General features: G+C 47.8%; 1 protein-coding gene across 3 annotated transcripts in view; it reads left to right on the top strand.

Annotated features, from left to right (window-relative positions):
* The window catches only part of LOC111158600 (pitrilysin metallopeptidase 1), a 48,758-nt gene that overhangs the window by 27,150 nt on the left and 5,206 nt on the right, over positions 1–16,402 (top strand). For all 3 annotated transcript variants that reach the window (XM_022520730.1, XM_022520731.1, XM_022520732.1), the window contains 7 exons: positions 6,881–7,019; positions 12,075–12,191; positions 13,180–13,312; positions 14,719–14,839; positions 14,934–15,010; positions 15,211–15,376; positions 15,661–15,761. In XM_022520730.1, coding sequence (XP_022376438.1) covers positions 6,881–7,019; positions 12,075–12,191; positions 13,180–13,312; positions 14,719–14,839; positions 14,934–15,010; positions 15,211–15,376; positions 15,661–15,761 — 854 coding nt within the window. The remainder of the gene's footprint in view (positions 1–6,880; positions 7,020–12,074; positions 12,192–13,179; positions 13,313–14,718; positions 14,840–14,933; positions 15,011–15,210; positions 15,377–15,660; positions 15,762–16,402) is intronic.

Raw genomic sequence — 16,402 nt, 5'->3', positions numbered from 1 at the left:
CTATGACCTTGGCTAGAATTGGCGCCTTTGTCTGGTGCCCAAAAGGCAGGGACTCACGCTCCCTGGCGGGCAATACGTGCGCTTTTACTTGATTGGACGTCTCCACCTGTCTGAACACGTCCTTGAATCTGGACTCCGTTATCGGGGGCTATTTGGCCGTATTTCACCAATTCTGTTTCTAAGCGCTTTCCTCTTGGGGGAAGGGGCAGGTTCAATCTAAGTTTACTGCATAAACAACAAAATGGCTGGCTCTGGCTAAGTAGGCCCTTACAGTGAGAGCCAACATCTCTGTCTTACTTCTGACCTTAGGGGAAAAGCTCTCGATTTTTCACTATTGAGTATGATGATGTTGGCTGTAGGTTTTTCGTGTAAGCCTGTGTTAATTTGAGGTATGTTCCCTCCTGCTCTGCTTTGAGAGGGTATTATCATGAATGGATGTTGTGCTTTGTCGAGTGCTTTTTTTACGTCTATTGTAATGACCGTGTGGGTTTTATCCCTTTTTTTAAAGATTTATTATTATTATTATTTTTTTTAACTGATGTGACATATCATGTTGATAGTTTTGCAAATATGAACCACCCTTGCTTAGGAATAATCTTGGGAATAAATTCCACTTGACTGTACTGTGTGATATTTTTAATGAGTTGTTGGATTTGGTTTGCTAATAATTTGAGATTTTGTGCATCTAAATTCATCAGAGATATTGGTTTACAGTTCTCTTTTGTTGTGGTGTCTTTATCTGATTTTGGTATCAGGGTGATATTGGCTTTATGGAATGAATTTGGAAGTTTGAAAAGTTTGAAAAGAATAGGTATTTATTGTTCCTTTAATGTTTGGTAGAATTGGCCCATGAGGCAATCTGGTCTTGGACTTTTGCTTTTTGGGACATTTTTGATTACTGATTCCATTGCATTGCTGGTTATTGGCCTGTTACAATTTTCTATTTTCTTCCTGCTTTAGTTCTGGGAGGTTATGTGCTTCTGGGAAAGCATCCATTTCTTCTAAGTTGTTGGCATGTAGGTATTCATAATATTCTGTGGCATTTGTTGGTATTTTTGTGGTGATGTTTGTTATTTCTCCTCTCTCATGAGTGATTTTGTTTATTTGGGTCCTCTTTCTTTATTTTATTTTTTTTCCCCCCAATGAGCCTGGCTAGAGGTTTATCAATTTTGCTGATCTTTTCAAAGAACTAGCTTCTGGTTTCATTGATCTTTTTTAGTTTCTGTAGCATTTATTTCTGGCCTAATCTTTATTATCTCCTTTCTTCTGCTGGTTTTGGGTTTTGTTCTTTTCCTAGCTCCTTTAGGTGTAAGGTTGGGTTGTTTATTTGTGATTTTTCTTACTTGAGGTAGGCTGGTATTGCTAGAAACTTCCCTTTTAGAATTGCTTTAGATGTCTCCCAAGGATTTTGGACCCTTGTGTTTTCATTTTCATTTGTTTCCATGCATCTTTTTATTCTTTCCTTTCCTGGTTGACCTGTTTATTATGGAGTTGCAGGTTACTGAACCCCCATGTGTTTGTGCTCCTTCTGGATTTTTTTCTTGTGATTGATTTCTAGTTTCTTAGTATTATGATCAGAAAAGATGCATGTCACATGCTTTTTCTGCATCTCTCAAATTAATCATATGATTTTTATTCTTTCTGTTATTGATGTGATGTATCACTTTGATTGCTTTGCAAATACTGAGCCACCCTTGCATTCCTGGAGTAAATCCCACTTGATTGTGGTGTATGTTTTTTTGTTTTGTTCTGTTTTTGTTTTGGTTTGGTTTGGTTTTTTAGCTTGTTGAGGCTTCTTTTATGCCCTAATATGTGATCTATTCTGGAGAATCTTTCTTGTGCCCTTGAAAAGAGTATGTGTGCTGCTGTTTTAGGATGGACTGTCTGAATATGTTAAATCTGTCTAATCCAGTGAGTCATTCAAAGCTACTATTTCCTTGTTGATTTCCTGTTTTGATGATCTGTTCATAGATGAATGCAGGGTATTAACACCGCCTACTGTTTGCTGTCAGTTCCTTTGTATTATTAACTGTGTTATGGATTTGGGTGCTCCCACATTGGGTGTGTAAATACTTACAACGCTATGACTTCTTGTTGGATTGTCCCCTTTATTATGATTTTTGCCCTTCTTTGCCTCTTGTTGCAATCTTTTTTTTTTTTTAAGATATTATTTATTTCAACCTCAAGTAGGTGGAGGGGCAGGCAGAGAGAGAGAGAGAGGAGGAAGCAGGCTCCCCACTGAGCAGAGAGCCGGATGCGGGGCTCGATCCCAGGACCCTGAGATCATGACCTGAGCCAAAGGCAGAAGTTTAACCCACTGAGTCATCCAGGTGCCCCACAATCTTTGTTTTAAAATGTTTTATCTAATGTAAGTATTGCTTACCTTGGCTTTGTTTTCACTCAGTTTGCATCATTGTTTCTCCATCCTTCACTTTGAATTTACAGGGATCTTTAAGTCTGAAGAGGAGTATGGGTGGGTCTGGTTTCTTTATCCATTTTGTCACTCTGTGTGTTTTGATTGGAGCATTTAGTCCATTTATATTTAAAATAATTACTGATAGGTATGTATGTACTGCCATTTTGTTTCTTATTTAGTGGTGGTTTAGATTTTCTCTTCTCCTTTCTTCTTGCTCTCATAGTTTGTTGGCTTTCTTTAGTGATACAGTTGGATTCCTTTCTCTTCATTTTTTGCATATCTATTCCTGGTTTTGGTTTGTGGTTACCATTGGGCTTATGTATGACATCTGTACATTGCAGTCTCTATTCAGTTGCTGGCTGCTTGAATTTGAACACATTCTTTACCTGTGTCTCCCTCACATTTTAAGTATGTGTAGTCCTATTTTACATCCTTTTATTTTATGAATCCCTTGACTGATTTTTGCAGAAATAGTTATTCTTACTGCTTCTGTGTTTTTTACTTTTCATAATCTTATTTACAGTGTTTCCTTTCCATTCAGGTTCCCTTTAGTATTTCTTGTAGGGCTAGTTTAGTGGTCATGAACTCTTATGTTCGAGAAACTCTTTAGGTCTCCATCTGTTCTGAATGAGAGCTTTGCTGGGTAGTGTATTCTTGGCTGCATGTTTTTCCCTTTCAGCACTTTGAATATGTCATGCCACTTCCTTTGGGCCTCTTCCTGCTAAAAAAAATTCGCTCATAGCCTTAAGGGGCATTCCCTTATATGTAATGTCTCCTTTTCTCTTGCTGCTTTTGAGATTTTTTTCTTTATCAGTAGTGCCATTTTAATTACTGTTTGTATTGGTACGGACCTCCTCAGGTTGAAATTGTGGGGTGATCTCTGTGCCTCCTGGATCTGTCATCTGTTTGGTTTTTTCTCCCAGATTAGGGAAGTTTTCAGCTATTCTTCAGATAAATATTCTGTCCCCTTTTCTCTCTCTCCCTTTGGGATCCCTATAATGTGCATGTTACTCTGCTTGATTAGAGTCACTGAGTTCACTAAGACTTCTCAGTTTGCAGTTTTTTCCTCTCATGTGCTCAGCTTGGTTACTTTCCATGGCTCTGTCTTCCAGAGACATCTAGCCTATTTATTCCATCAGTGGTATTTTTTATTTTATTTATTGTGTTCTTCATCTCTGGTTCTTTTTTTATCTCTCTGTTAAGGGTCTCACTGAGGTCCTCCACTCTTCTCTAGTCCAGTGAGTATTTTTATGATTATTATTTTAAATTATCAATCAGGCATACTACTTAAATCATTTCACTTTAAGTCTCTTGCCGTGGTTTGGTCCTTCCATTTGGGACACACTCCTCCATCTCTCCATTTTGTCAGCTCTCTGTGTGTTTCTTTGTGTTAAGAAAGTCAGCTATTTCTCTTGCTCTTAACAGTAGTGGCCTTACGAAGAAGAGGTCCTGATGTGCCCTGCAGTGCAGTGTCCCCTGTTCCCCAGGGCCTGGAGCTTCAGGGAATGTCCTGCTATGTGTGTTGCATGTGCCTTGTTGTTGAGTCCTGGCCTTTTTTCCTTTAGTCCAGTTTTCTCATGAGGCTCTCTTTGCCTCTTGTGGGCAGTGTCGCTTCCCATCTAGGGTGGGGCACGTTTTAACAAGGTGTCCAGTGCTCTGCTTGTGAAATGAGCCTTGCCCCCACTGCCACCAGAACTGAGTCCTCAAAACACATGGGTCGGAGATGTGGTATTGGCAGGATTTGTGCCAGCCTTTGCAGGGAGGGAGCCCACAGCTCCAGGACTAAGGCAAGTGCTACTGGGAAAGACAGATCCACTGAAGTATGGTGAAGGTGAGGCTCGGTGCCAGTTGACTGAGGAGTGTCCATGTGGTCCTGGTTCCCACAGACGGCCACTGTTTATGTGGGGTGTGGGAGAGGAAAGTGGTGCCTACTAGCTCCCTTGTTCCTGCAGGAAACTCTCCTTGATCCGTGTCTGTCTCTCTGTCACGCTCTGAGATGAGCAAATCACCGTCCCTCCTGTCTGCCCCTGGCGGTTCTCAGACTGCTGGTTCCATGCTAGATCTGCACAGCTGTTTGATGTGCTGTCTCTTTAAGGGTGGGATTCCGCTTCCGAACACCCTCTGGTACTGCTGTTTTAGATTCCAGGCTCTGTTTCCTACTTGGTGTAAGAACTCACGACATTCAGCCCCTCTCATTTCCAGAGGCATGTTATGGGGATTCTTGCTCCCCAGTGGTGGGCTCCCCAGAGTGTCTGTTTTTCACCCTTCTCTGCATCACTGGCTTCCTCCCTGCCCTGGACAGCACTGGTTTGTTTCTCTCCCAAACTGCGTCTTGGCTCTTCTTCTCTGATGTGACCTCTTCTCTACCTAGCGAGGAATCTGTTCTGACAGTCTTGCGGTCATTCACTGGGTTATTGACATTGATGGGACTGTTTCTAGTTGTATCTGTGGGATGAGGTGAGCCAGTGGGATGCCATCTTTCCAGCCAGCCTGAGTGTCTGTCCTTGTGCCGGTTCCATACTGTTCTGATGACTGCAGCTTGGTAGTTCAACTTGAGATCTGGGATTGGATACATCCAGCTTTGTTCTTCCTTTTCAAGATTGCTTTGGGTATTATGGGTGTTTTATGATTCCTTATGAATTTTAGGATGATTTTTTTCTTGCTCTGAGAAAAATACTTTTGGTATTTTGATAGGGATTGCATTGACTTTGTGGATTGCTTTGTAGTATAGACTTGTAACAATATGAATTCTTCCAGTCCATGAACATGGTAGATCCTTCCATTTATGTCATCTTCCGTTTCCTCCATCAGCATTTCATAGTTTCCAGAGCACAAGTCTTTTGCCTTTTCAGTTATATATTCCTGGGTATTTTATTCTTTTTGATGGAATTGTATATGAAACTGTTTTCTTAATTTCTCTTTCTGCCACTTTTTTATTGCTGTATAGAAACAGCCGATTTCTATAAATTTTACTGAATTCATTTATTCTAGTAGTTGTTTTGGTGGAGTCTGGGGTTTTCTGTGTTTAGTATCAGGTCATCTACAAATAGTGAAGCCTTACTTCTTCCTCACCAATTTAGATGCCTTTTTATTTCTTGTCTGACGGCTACAGCTAGGACTGTCAGTACTGTGCTGAAAAGAAGTGGTGAGAGTGGACATCCCAGTCTCATTCTTGATCTTAGATTTTCACCAGCTCTCAGGTTTTCACCATTGAGTATGACGTCAGCTTTTGCTTTGCCTTATGTGGCCTTTGTTATGTCCAGGTATGTTCCCTTTAATCCCACTTTGTTGAGAGTTTTTATCATGAACAGATGCTGAGTTTTGCAAATGCTTTTTCTGCATTTTTTGGCAAATGATCGTTTTAATGTTACTGCTGAGTGTGGTTTGCTGATGATAATTTGTTGATGATTTTTGCATCTTTGTTTATCAGGGCTATAGGCCTGTCATTTTCTTTTTCTGTAGCGTCTTCGGTTTTGGTATCAGGGTAATGCTGACCTTGTAGGATGTGTTTGGAGTACTTTGAGGAACTTAGGTGTTAAACTCTTTTTAAATGTTTGGTAGAATTCCCCTGAGAAGCCATCTGGTACCTTGACTTTTGTTTGTTGAGAATACAAAAACAGTCACCTGAATGGATATTTTGTTTTATGATGGATTCTTATGATGCTTGCTCCTTTGTTTCTCATTTGTTTGCATTTGCTTCAGGGCATTTGTAGTCTGCGTATGCCCTGGTAGACTGTCAGGAATGTGGTAGATCCTAGCAAGCTTTACCATGGGGGTTGGACTGTCCTATCTATGAAGAGCCTCTCTGTCGTGCTGTGTGCCATTAGGAACATGGGGCATAGGTTTGGCGCTTGACCTGCCATTGCTCTGTTACTCCCAAGTCACTTGGTATAAAGTTTATACTGTACTCTGGTGTTCCTTCCTTCCTGTAGTATTAAAAACAGATGAGTAGTGTGTGTGTGTTGAAATGAATGAGAGAAGCACATTAAATCCTCTAACATTTTTATAGTAGGTGGACATCTAACTCATCCTCATTTTTAAAAAATGAAGAATGCAGAATTTAGTTCAAAATCTTTAGGAAGTTAATACTCTGAAGAAAATTAAAGATTACATTGTTTTATTGTTATTTTTGCCTTAGAATAAAGTCAGAGATTTATAATGTTAAAACCTGTACAAAGAAAATGTCGAATGTCGGTGTGTTTCGAGTTTAGGCGCGGTACCCATAACAGGAAGCGCCCCAACAGTGAGACCCCAGCATGCGTGAGTGACGGTTCCTGCGCGGTGGCCAGGGTGCCCCGCGCCTCCTGCGCTTCCTCCAGGACCGCCTTTGAGGCCGCTTTGTTATCACCGCCCAGAACAGGCGGGAACCTCTTGCCGCAGAGCACCGCGCTGCAGGCTGGTCAGCGCGCCGGGCTCCAGTGACACCGTATTTCAACTTGGCCTTTGTTTCTGTGCCTGTTGCAGAACAACTCGCACAAGCTGACTTTGTCGATGACGCCCGATGACAAGTACCCTGAGAAACAAGCACGGATGGAGACAGAAAAACTCAAGGAAAAAGTCGACTCTCTTTCCCTGAAAGACAAGCAGCAGATCTATGAAAAAGGTCAGGTGTTTGTTTTTGTTCTAACTCCCTCGCCTTCTCCCGAGCCCAGTGAACTTTGTAAAATGAATGGATAGTTGGAAGCAAGTATCCTTTCAACTAACAAATATTTATTAGTCACCAACAAAGGTCAATGTTGGATGTGATGGCTTCATCCCCAGTAGGACTGCCCTTACTCTCAGGAGACTGATCCTGTAGTTCAGTAGGAAAGGCAGGAGTTGTACGTAGGAAAGAAGCACACTGATACCCCCGATCGGCCCCGTCCGGGTCCCTGGTTCTAGTCACCTGGTCAGGCATGGTCTCTGGAAGATGGCGCTGCTTCTGATCTGTCGTCAGGCCAGCGGTAGCCTCCTGCTGCGCCGCAGGGCCTGCACACCCACCTCACTGCGTCTCCCCACGGAGGCATTCTCTCACCTCCCATCACCACAAGAGATTTTTTTTTTTAAGATTTTATTTATCTGAGAGATTGAGAGAACATGAGCTGGGGGAGAGGCGGAGGGAAAAGCAGGCTCCCCTCTGAGCAGGGAGCCTGACTCGGGGCTAAGTCCCTGGACCCTTGGATCATGGCCTCAGCCAAAGGCAGATGAGTACTGGACTGAACACCCCAGGCGTCCTACCACAAGAGATTCTGAGAGCGAGACAGACCACGTTCAGCGTAACTTTATGACAGTTTATTGTTGTGAATGTTCTGTGTTATCATTAGTTGTTCTCTTGCTGTGCAGAATTTATAAGTTGAGCTTGATTATAACTAAGTACATATAGGGTTAGGTACTATCCATGGTTTCAGGCATTCTCTGGGGTGTTGGGAACTTGCTCCCCACAGATAAGGGGGGACTACTGTAGCTTTGTAAGTTTATTCATTTTACAAATTGTATAAGTACTTGCTGTTTGCCGGGGCTGTAATGAGCCACTAAAATATATGTTATGTTCGATCTGTCATTAATTGCCAAATGAGCACTGCATACAGTGTGATTTTGCATTCAGAAGGGGCAGATCTTGGTGAAGGATGAAGGCCTTGTGCTGGTCATGAGGCCCTGCTTGGGTCCCGGGGGTGCAGGCGCGGGTGAAGACAGAGTCTGTTATGTAATTCCTCACTGTCTAAACACACACTGTTAGGCGCAGTGGTCTGTTCCAGAGGATGTGCCCAGGAGAAATGAAAGTGCATGTTCACACACACTTGCAAGAACCCACATTTCCATCAACATGGTATATCCGTACTGTGAACCACCGCTCAGCCACAGAGAGGAGCAAAATACCGATGCACTCACATTGATGAATCTCAGAAGCACTGTGATAAGTGAAATGAGCACAAAAATACCTGCTCTGTGAGTCCATTTATATGGAACTGTAGAAATGGTAAAACTATACTAACAGAAGGCAAGTGAGGGCAGGGGATTGCCTGCAGGGAGCCAGGAGGGAACCTTCTGGAGGATGGAAATGTTCTGTGTCACTATGTGATGATTACATTATTTTTTGCATTTGTCAGAACTCATTGAGTTATATCCTTAGAACTATGGGTTTTGTCATATGTAAATTCTGTATTAACAAAATGTACCAAAAGAGGTATACAAGATCCACAGCACCTGCCCCACCAGAGTGGTAGTTGGCCGGAGCTACATGAAGGATTTGTCAGGTTTGTCAGGAGGTAAAGTTGGCTTTCTTTTTCTTTTTAAAGATTTTATTTATTTATTTGAGAGAGAGCATGAGAGAGAAGAAGGTCAGAGGGAGAAGCAGACTCCCCATGGAGCCGGGAGCCCGATGCGGGACTCGATCGAGGACTCCGGGAGTATGACCTGAGCCGAGGGCAGTTGCTTAACCAACTGAGCCCCCCAGGCGCCCTAGAGTTGGCTTTAGATAGGAAGTAAGTAATGCTAAGTTCCAGCTGATTTCATCCAGTCGAGGCAGAGTTAATTCCAGCGTGTAACCTCTTACTCTCTGTCTCCCAAGTTCCTGTCTGCATACAGCTGTTGTAAGCTCTTCCTACATTCAGTAGTTCATCATGAGTTAACGTGATCACGGAATGATCACTTCTGTTATGGGAGTGCCAGTTGGCAAGTCCCATCTTCCTTTTTTATTTATTTATTTGTTTGTTTGTTTTAAAGATTTTATTTATTTATTTGACAGAGAGAGAGAGAGAGAGAGAGATCACAAGTAGGCAGAGAGGCAGGCAGAGAGAGAGAGGAGGAAGCAGGCTCCCTGCTGAGCAGAGAGCCCGATGCGGGGCTCGATCCCAGGACCCTGGGATCATGACCTGAGCCAAAGGCAGAGGCTTTAACCCACTGAGCCACCCAGGTGCCCCATCCATCTTCCCTTTTTAAATTGAGATACTGATTGCTTGCCAAAAGGCTAAGATCAACTGTAGTGTCTGTTTTGATGTGTTTAACATCTGGTGCGCTCTCTCTTGGAGCAAGGTCTCCGAAGTGGACTGAAGTCAGCAAGTACACCATTATGTGAGCTTCAAGTGTGTAGCAGCACGAGTGGACAGTTTGCGCAGAGTGCAGTGATCACAATGGACCATGCTGACCTCTGTCACCAGCCACAGTTTATTTTTCTTGTGCTGGAACTCATGAGATCTACTCTCTCAGCAACTTTCAAATATGCAGCACGGCACTATTACCCGGAGTCACCAACGCTGTGCGTTGCATCCCATGACTTACATAAGTTTGTACCTTTTGACCCCCTTCACCCATTCCTCCCACCCCAGCCACCAGCCTCTGGTACACACCAATCTGTTGTTCATGTCTAAGAGCCTGGTGTTTGGTTTTTCGGGTGCCACAAATGCATGAGATCGTACAGTGTTTGTCTTTCTCCATCTGACTCATTGCACTTAGCTTAATGCCCTCTGTATTGCCATAAATGGCAAGATTTCATTCCTTTTCTGCGGCTGAATAATAATCCGTTGTGTGTGCACCACGTCTTTGACCGTCAGTGGACACTTAGGGTGTTCCCACATCTTGGCTTCTGTGAGCAGCTCCATAATGAACATGGAGGCACAGATACCTTTGCAAGTTAGAGTTTTTGTTTTCTTTGAATAAATACCCAGGGGCAGAATTGCTAGGTCATGTAGTAGTTCTGTGTATGATTTTTATTGGAGGATCCTCTTTACTGTTTCCCAGAGCCGCTGCACCAGTTTGCATTCCCACCAGAGTGCACGAGGTTCCCCTTTCTCTGCATCCTTCGACACTATTTCTTGTCTTTTCGACTTAAGCCGTTCCGACGGCTGTGACGTGGTATCCCATCATGGTTTTGATTTGCATTTCCCTCTTGATGAGTGACGCGGGGCACTTTTTCATATTCTTGTTGGCCCTCTGCGTGTCTTCTCTAGGAATATGACTATTCAAGTCCTATGCCCATGTTTAATCCGAGTATTTGGGCTTTTTCTTGGTGTTTAGTTATTATATAGGTCCGTTTGTATCTTCAGATATCAGCCGCTTCTCAGATGTGGCCTGCCAGGATCTTCTCCCATTCTGTAGATGGCCTTTCATTTTGTTGATGGTTCCCTTTGCTGTGCAGAAGCTTTTCGTTTGATGCAGTCCCGTGTGTTTTCCATTTTTGATAAAACCCTTTATAGCACAGAATATAATTCCAGGCCTAAGCAACAGATTGTACATTCCCTGGGTCGTCAGGTTCTTGGCCTGGCCATGAAGGTGTGTGTGGTTCTAAGAAAACCCATGTGCTCCGGTCCACACTCACATGTGAGCGGATGGAGGCCCGTGTTACACAAACGTGTGTTTATTTTACAGATGACCACAGAGTTCCGCTAGGTAGGAGACCGTGCTGGTGCATTTCAGGGGTATTTCAGGTCAGTCTCCGTTGTGGACTTCTGGGAGCAGTCTGTGAATCTGTAGCTAGCCACCAGTGACAGCAGTGGCACTTGGAAGTCAATTACGGAGAACTTTAAACTAGCCTCCAGTTTGGGCTGTTGCTGTGTAACCGGCCCCGTGCTGTTGCGAAGGGTCGCAGCCCCGCCGCTGGGAGCTCGTTACCTGGCGGAGGAGACGCTGCTGGACATTGCCCTGCTGACCCGGGGGTGTAGGGAGAGGAGTGGCAGGGGTCAAGGTCAGGGGACTGCACAGGAGGAGGGGCTGACCTGGAGCTGCTCTTGGAACCGGATGCGGGGAGAGGCAGGAGGTGGGCTTCTCAGATCCCGCACAGACCCAGGAGGTGTCCAGGGCAGAGGGCAGCCAATAGTTGAGGGCGGGCCTGGGAAGCCTCTGGAAATTCTGAGAGCCCACTCCTTGTGCCTCCCAGAGCTAGTGCTGTAGGCCAGCACCGCCCCCCGGGAGTGGGGGAGCGGAGGGAAGGTGGCCAGCCGCAGTCCCTGTGCCCGTGCAGGGCTGCCCTGAACGTCCCCCAAGGGGACAGGTGCTGGGGACCTCAGGGAGGCAGACATGGAGGCGAGTTCAGCCCAGCTCCTCGGACTGCCATGGGGAATAAAACTGCCATCCGTTTGTTCGACGGAACTCTCAACTGGCGTCATCCCTCGGGCACTGTTCAGTGCTGTTGTCGGGCGCAAGGGCTGAACATTTGGGGTTCCCTCCCTGATGGGCTGGGTGGTTCTGTGACTCCAGGAAGGAGGGGTCTCTCCCCTCTTCTTACCAGATGGGTGAGGGCCCCGGCCCAGAAAAGCTGTGCTTGAGCATTTCTAGGATTTGGGAAATTTATGTGATGACACAAGCACGGAGCTGAGATTAGTGCAGATGAAGTAAGAATAGAGAAGTGTGACAGTCACTCACCTTCAGTCCAGCAAGAAATGTGTTGAAAACCCTGAAAACAGTGGACTCAGTGTAAAATGCAGGGTGGAGGGGAAACTTCTTGAGCAAACTACCCCCCTCCAACCGAGCCAAGTAGTTCTTTCATGGCGTGAAGAGGAGAGAGCAGGCCTCGGGGCTCCGGAAGGGCTTGCTGGGGACAGCGGGGCTGCGAAACCACAGTGGGCGCGCCTGGGGTGGCCGCCCACGCTGGTCCCCTGGTGCTGTTGTGAGCAGGTTCAGTGGCGGAGGCGCACCTTTCCGCGGCTGGGGTGTCCTGCACGCTCACCACCCGACTTGTCTCCAGGCTTAGAGTTACAGACCCAGCAGAGCCAGCCGCAGGACGCCTCTTGTCTGCCAGCCCTGAAGGTGTCGGACATCGAGCCCACCATGCCGCTCACCGAGCTGGAGGTGGCCCTCGCAGGTCAGTCTGGGGGCGCCGTGTCTGTAGGAGAGGGCACCGCGTGGGAGTGTTTTCTGGGAAGCGTCTCACCACCCTCTTCGTGGGCTCACTACCCCCACGGCGTCTGAGTGGGTTTCCCGTGCTGGGACCAAGGACTTCCCTGCCCAGAGACCTCGGCGCTTCCTTGGCGGGGGCGCTCCCAGGACACTGTGATGCCCTGCTCCCAAGGTCACGGGAGGATCCGGCGCCGGTGGGGGCTCACCTGAGTACAGCTGCGGGGCACGCTGTGCCCGGGGAGCCCAGACCTCCCGCCTCACTCCAGGGCCATCTCGCTTCCCCTTTCCCAGGCTCCTTCATTCACCAGGGCTGGTGCATGGGGGCACGTGCATGGATGAGGTCTTCGTCTCTAGACGAGGCCTGTGGAAAATGGACTTAGCGTCCTGCTTGTGTTTTAGTCTCCCCCAGTCTTGGTTTAACAGTGAAGTTCGTTGAGTGTTGACGAAGAGAGCGAGTGAGGGTGAGTGACGGGTTGTGAGTCCGTGCCCGCTCCCTCTGCCCGGTTTACGGCGCCGCGCTGGTGCTGGAAGGACGGGAGCACGCAGCATGTGCCCCGGAGGGACTCGGGATCCCGGACCATCATCAGATCTGAGGTGGGGGCGAGGGCAGGATTTGAGATGGGTGAGAGAGGAGCGTGGGGTATTGCAGGTGGGAGCTCTCAGTCCCGTGACAGCATGGAGGGCTGCATGGAGGGGGTGTAGAGATGGGGAGAGGCGGGCGCTGCCAGCTCAAGCGCCAGGGCGGCCTCAGAGCCCAGAGAATGCTGCTCCTGTTCCCGCCCCGCCAAAGGCGTGGGTTATTTTAGTTCCGAAGTTTGTTTCAGTGTTTACCATTGATGGGTAGGTAGTCTTTGCCGATGTAATGTTTAAACACTCTTTAAAAGCAGCAGCATTTTACAAACCCTAAACGATGATTTCATGATTCAGAAATCAGCTGCCTTGTGCTTCCGCAGCCGGCCAGACCCCTGTGCAGTTCTGCGCACAGCCCACCAACGGCCTGGTGTACTTCCGGGCGTTCGTCAGCCTCCACACCCTCCCCGAGGCGCTCAGGCCCTACGTCCCGCTCTTCTGCAGCGTGCTCACCAAGTAAGTAAGACACAGGGCGTCTGGGGGGCTCAGTGGGTTAAGCTCTGCCTTCGGCTCAGGTCATGATCTCGGAGTCCTGGGATCGAACCCCGCATCGGGCTCTCTGCTCAGCGGGGAGCCTGCTTCCTCCTCTCTCTCTGCCTGCTTGTGATCTCTGTCAAATAAATAAAATCTTTAAAAAAAAAAAAAAAAAAAGACACATATTTTGGGGTCGGGGCGTCTTTGCATATTTTGGCCCCGCGTTTCTCTCTATATATAGTTGTTTTAGTGCATCAACAATCATTTTTTAGCATATCATTTTAATTTTAAAAACCCATCGTGTTATTAAAGTGTATAAGTAAAATTTGTAAGATATTTTTTGAGAATTTTTCCTATAAAAACCATATTTTCGTTTTAAAATGTAGGACTTTATTTATAAGCCTAGCATATAAGGTGATACAGATACATCTATCTCAGCATCTTAGTTTCTTATAAAATTGTGACAATGCTGGTTTTTCATCAGAAAATGTAAGTAATTGACTCTGACACATAGTCAATTGAGAGGCCGTGTCGTGTGCCCTACTCTGAGCTAACTGAAACCCCACTTTACTCCCGCAAAGCTGGTGTCCAGGTCGATGTGAGAACACGGGCGGGTACATGCGGCTGCAGCTCGCCATTCCTCTGCTGAGTGTCGGTGGCCAAGGGTGCCGGTCTGAGTGGCAGGCAGGCAGAGCGCTAGGGTTTCCCTTTCCATGTGCTGGAACGGTGAAGGGGATGGCGAGGGGACAGTGAGGGGAAGGAGCCTTTTAGGGAGTAGGCCGGCCGCCCCCTAGGCCACGCGCATAGCCTTCCCAGTGAGGAGCCAGAGGACATGGGTCCTGTGTACCCTGGCAGGCCTCAGGGGAAGACCGCTTGGACCTTTTCCATGTTCTCTGCCCTCCAGGGCTCCCCTTGCTGGCCCTTCTGCGGCACAGCTGTTTCGGGGCGACCTCATGAGCGTCGCAGTGGCCTGAGTTACACTGGGAACAGGATGTGTCTTGGAAAAGCATCACCCACCTGAGATGACTTCTGCTTTTCGTAAAAGCTCTAAAAGATCTCCTTTGTGAGCATGAACATTGGGCAGATGCCGTCTGTGCCAAGACCTTTTAGAGCAGAGGCAAGCCCAGGGGGCACTAGGAGGCCCGGCAGGCTTGGGCCCGCAGGAGCAGAGCGCGGTGTTCTGTCGTTTGTGCCGGGCAGCGGCCGCCTCTGCGCACACGGCCGGGGCGCCACTTGGTGACCTCCCGAACATGTCGGCGTCTGCCTGGAGCGTTGCAGGGCCGTGCTCCATAGTGTCGTGCGGGGGTGCAGGCTGCGGCAGCTCGCGGTGACCGGGGATGCGCCGAGACCACGCCGGCAGTTGGGGAACCCTCCTTTGCTGTTGACAGGCTGGGCTGCGGCCTCCTGGACTACAGGGAGCAGGCGCAGCTGATGGAGCTGAAAACGGGGGGGATGGCCGCGTCACCCCACGTGCTGCCTGACGAGGCGCATCTGGACACGTACGAGCAGGTAGTGCGGTGCTTCCGCATCCCAGCGCTCCGGAGCACGTCTCCACCTCTTTCCCTCTGAAATAATTATTTCTTTTGTTTCTTTCATGATTCAGGGTGTGCTTTTTTCATCTTTTTGCCTCGAGAGGAACCTGCCCGACATGATGCATCTGTGGAGTGAAATATTCAGCAGGTAAACCGCTCGCAGAGCCCTCGTCCCGGCGCTGGGTCAGAGGGCCGCGCCTGAGGGCGGTTGGTTTCTGAGCTTGGTTTTGGTCGTAAGCCCTGAGCGTATCTACATCATCTGACGACTTACGTCTAATTAATTCTCCCGAGTATTGAAAAGGGCGTGGGTGGGTCTCCAGAACTGAGCACGGTTTTCTTTTCCCACAGCCCGTGCTTTGAGGAAGAGGAGCACTTCAGGGTGCTGGTGAAGATGTCCGCTCAGGAGCTCGCCAACGGGGTCCCCGACTCGGGCCATCTCTACGCGTCCCTCAGGGCGAGCAGGACCCTGACGCCCGTGGGGGACCTGCAGGAGACCTTCAGTGGGATGGATCAGGTGACGAGCTGCATCCTCCAGAGTTGGTGACCGACTGTTTCTATCTCAGAAAAGCTAACTCTGACTGACCCCACTGATGGGGAAAGACTCTGTCCATTCATCCTCCTCTCCCACCCCTCCCAGCCCCCCCGTAGCCCCCCCCCCGCCCCGCAGGCAGCTGCATCCCACACCCAGCCCGGCCAGATTCCCCAGTCCAGGCTGTCTGGTTTCCAGACCGGGAAAGCGCACCTGCAGTCACCCCCTGCCTGCGGATCCGTCTCTAGATCTCGGTTTCCCTGGCTCAGGTGAGGCTGATGAAGAGGATCGCGGAAATGACAGACGTCAGACCGGTGCTGAGAAAGCTCCCACAGATCCAGGAACACGTGCTACACCGTGACAACATGAGGTACCCCCCCGTGCCCCGGGCTGTTTCTGCAGACATCATCTCATTCTTCCCGTGTCCCTGCGTGTAGTTTTTACGGTCTTCTCACTTGAAGCTGTAGTTGCACACACTTTAGTTCAGAGAGAGCATTTGGGGCAGGTCATAGAATTCATTCTAGTCCTCAGATGTTCTTGTCATCAAGAAGTCCTTTTTTTTTTTTTCCCAGAAGCCATTTTTTATGGGAAAAAAGGTTTAATAAACATGGAAGGTGGGAAAGCAAGCTAATTTAATCCTAGACCTGCTAAGTTGATTTCTTACACGTGCCCAGTTATGTGGGTTCCAGAAGTAAGCTGCAAGACAGGTGAGGCTAGCTTGCTTAAGAACAGAGTAAAAGTGCAGTTTCTCGTGAGAACAGTTCCATGATGATAAGAGGAGAACATCTGACACCATCAGTGTGAACAGAACCTTCAGTGACGGACGGCGCACTCTCGGGTCTCACTAAAAGGACACAGGTTTAGATTACTTGTAGTACCTTGTCGAGACCCCCACCATCTTCCCAGCTGGTTTTCAGGAATCCGCGACCCTCTGGGATGGCAGCACTGGCTCTCACTGCCTGGGCCGCCGCCCGCCCTCACCCACGGTGTCCTGGGCAACGAGACCCCTCG

Source organism: Enhydra lutris, unplaced genomic scaffold (assembly GCF_002288905.1).
Source record: "Enhydra lutris kenyoni isolate GAN:26980312 unplaced genomic scaffold, ASM228890v2 scaffoldscaffold61, whole genome shotgun sequence".
Lineage (NCBI taxonomy): Eukaryota > Metazoa > Chordata > Mammalia > Carnivora > Mustelidae > Enhydra > Enhydra lutris.
Note: the sequence above shows the minus strand (reverse complement) of the source record. Positions and strands in the feature narration are given on the sequence as shown.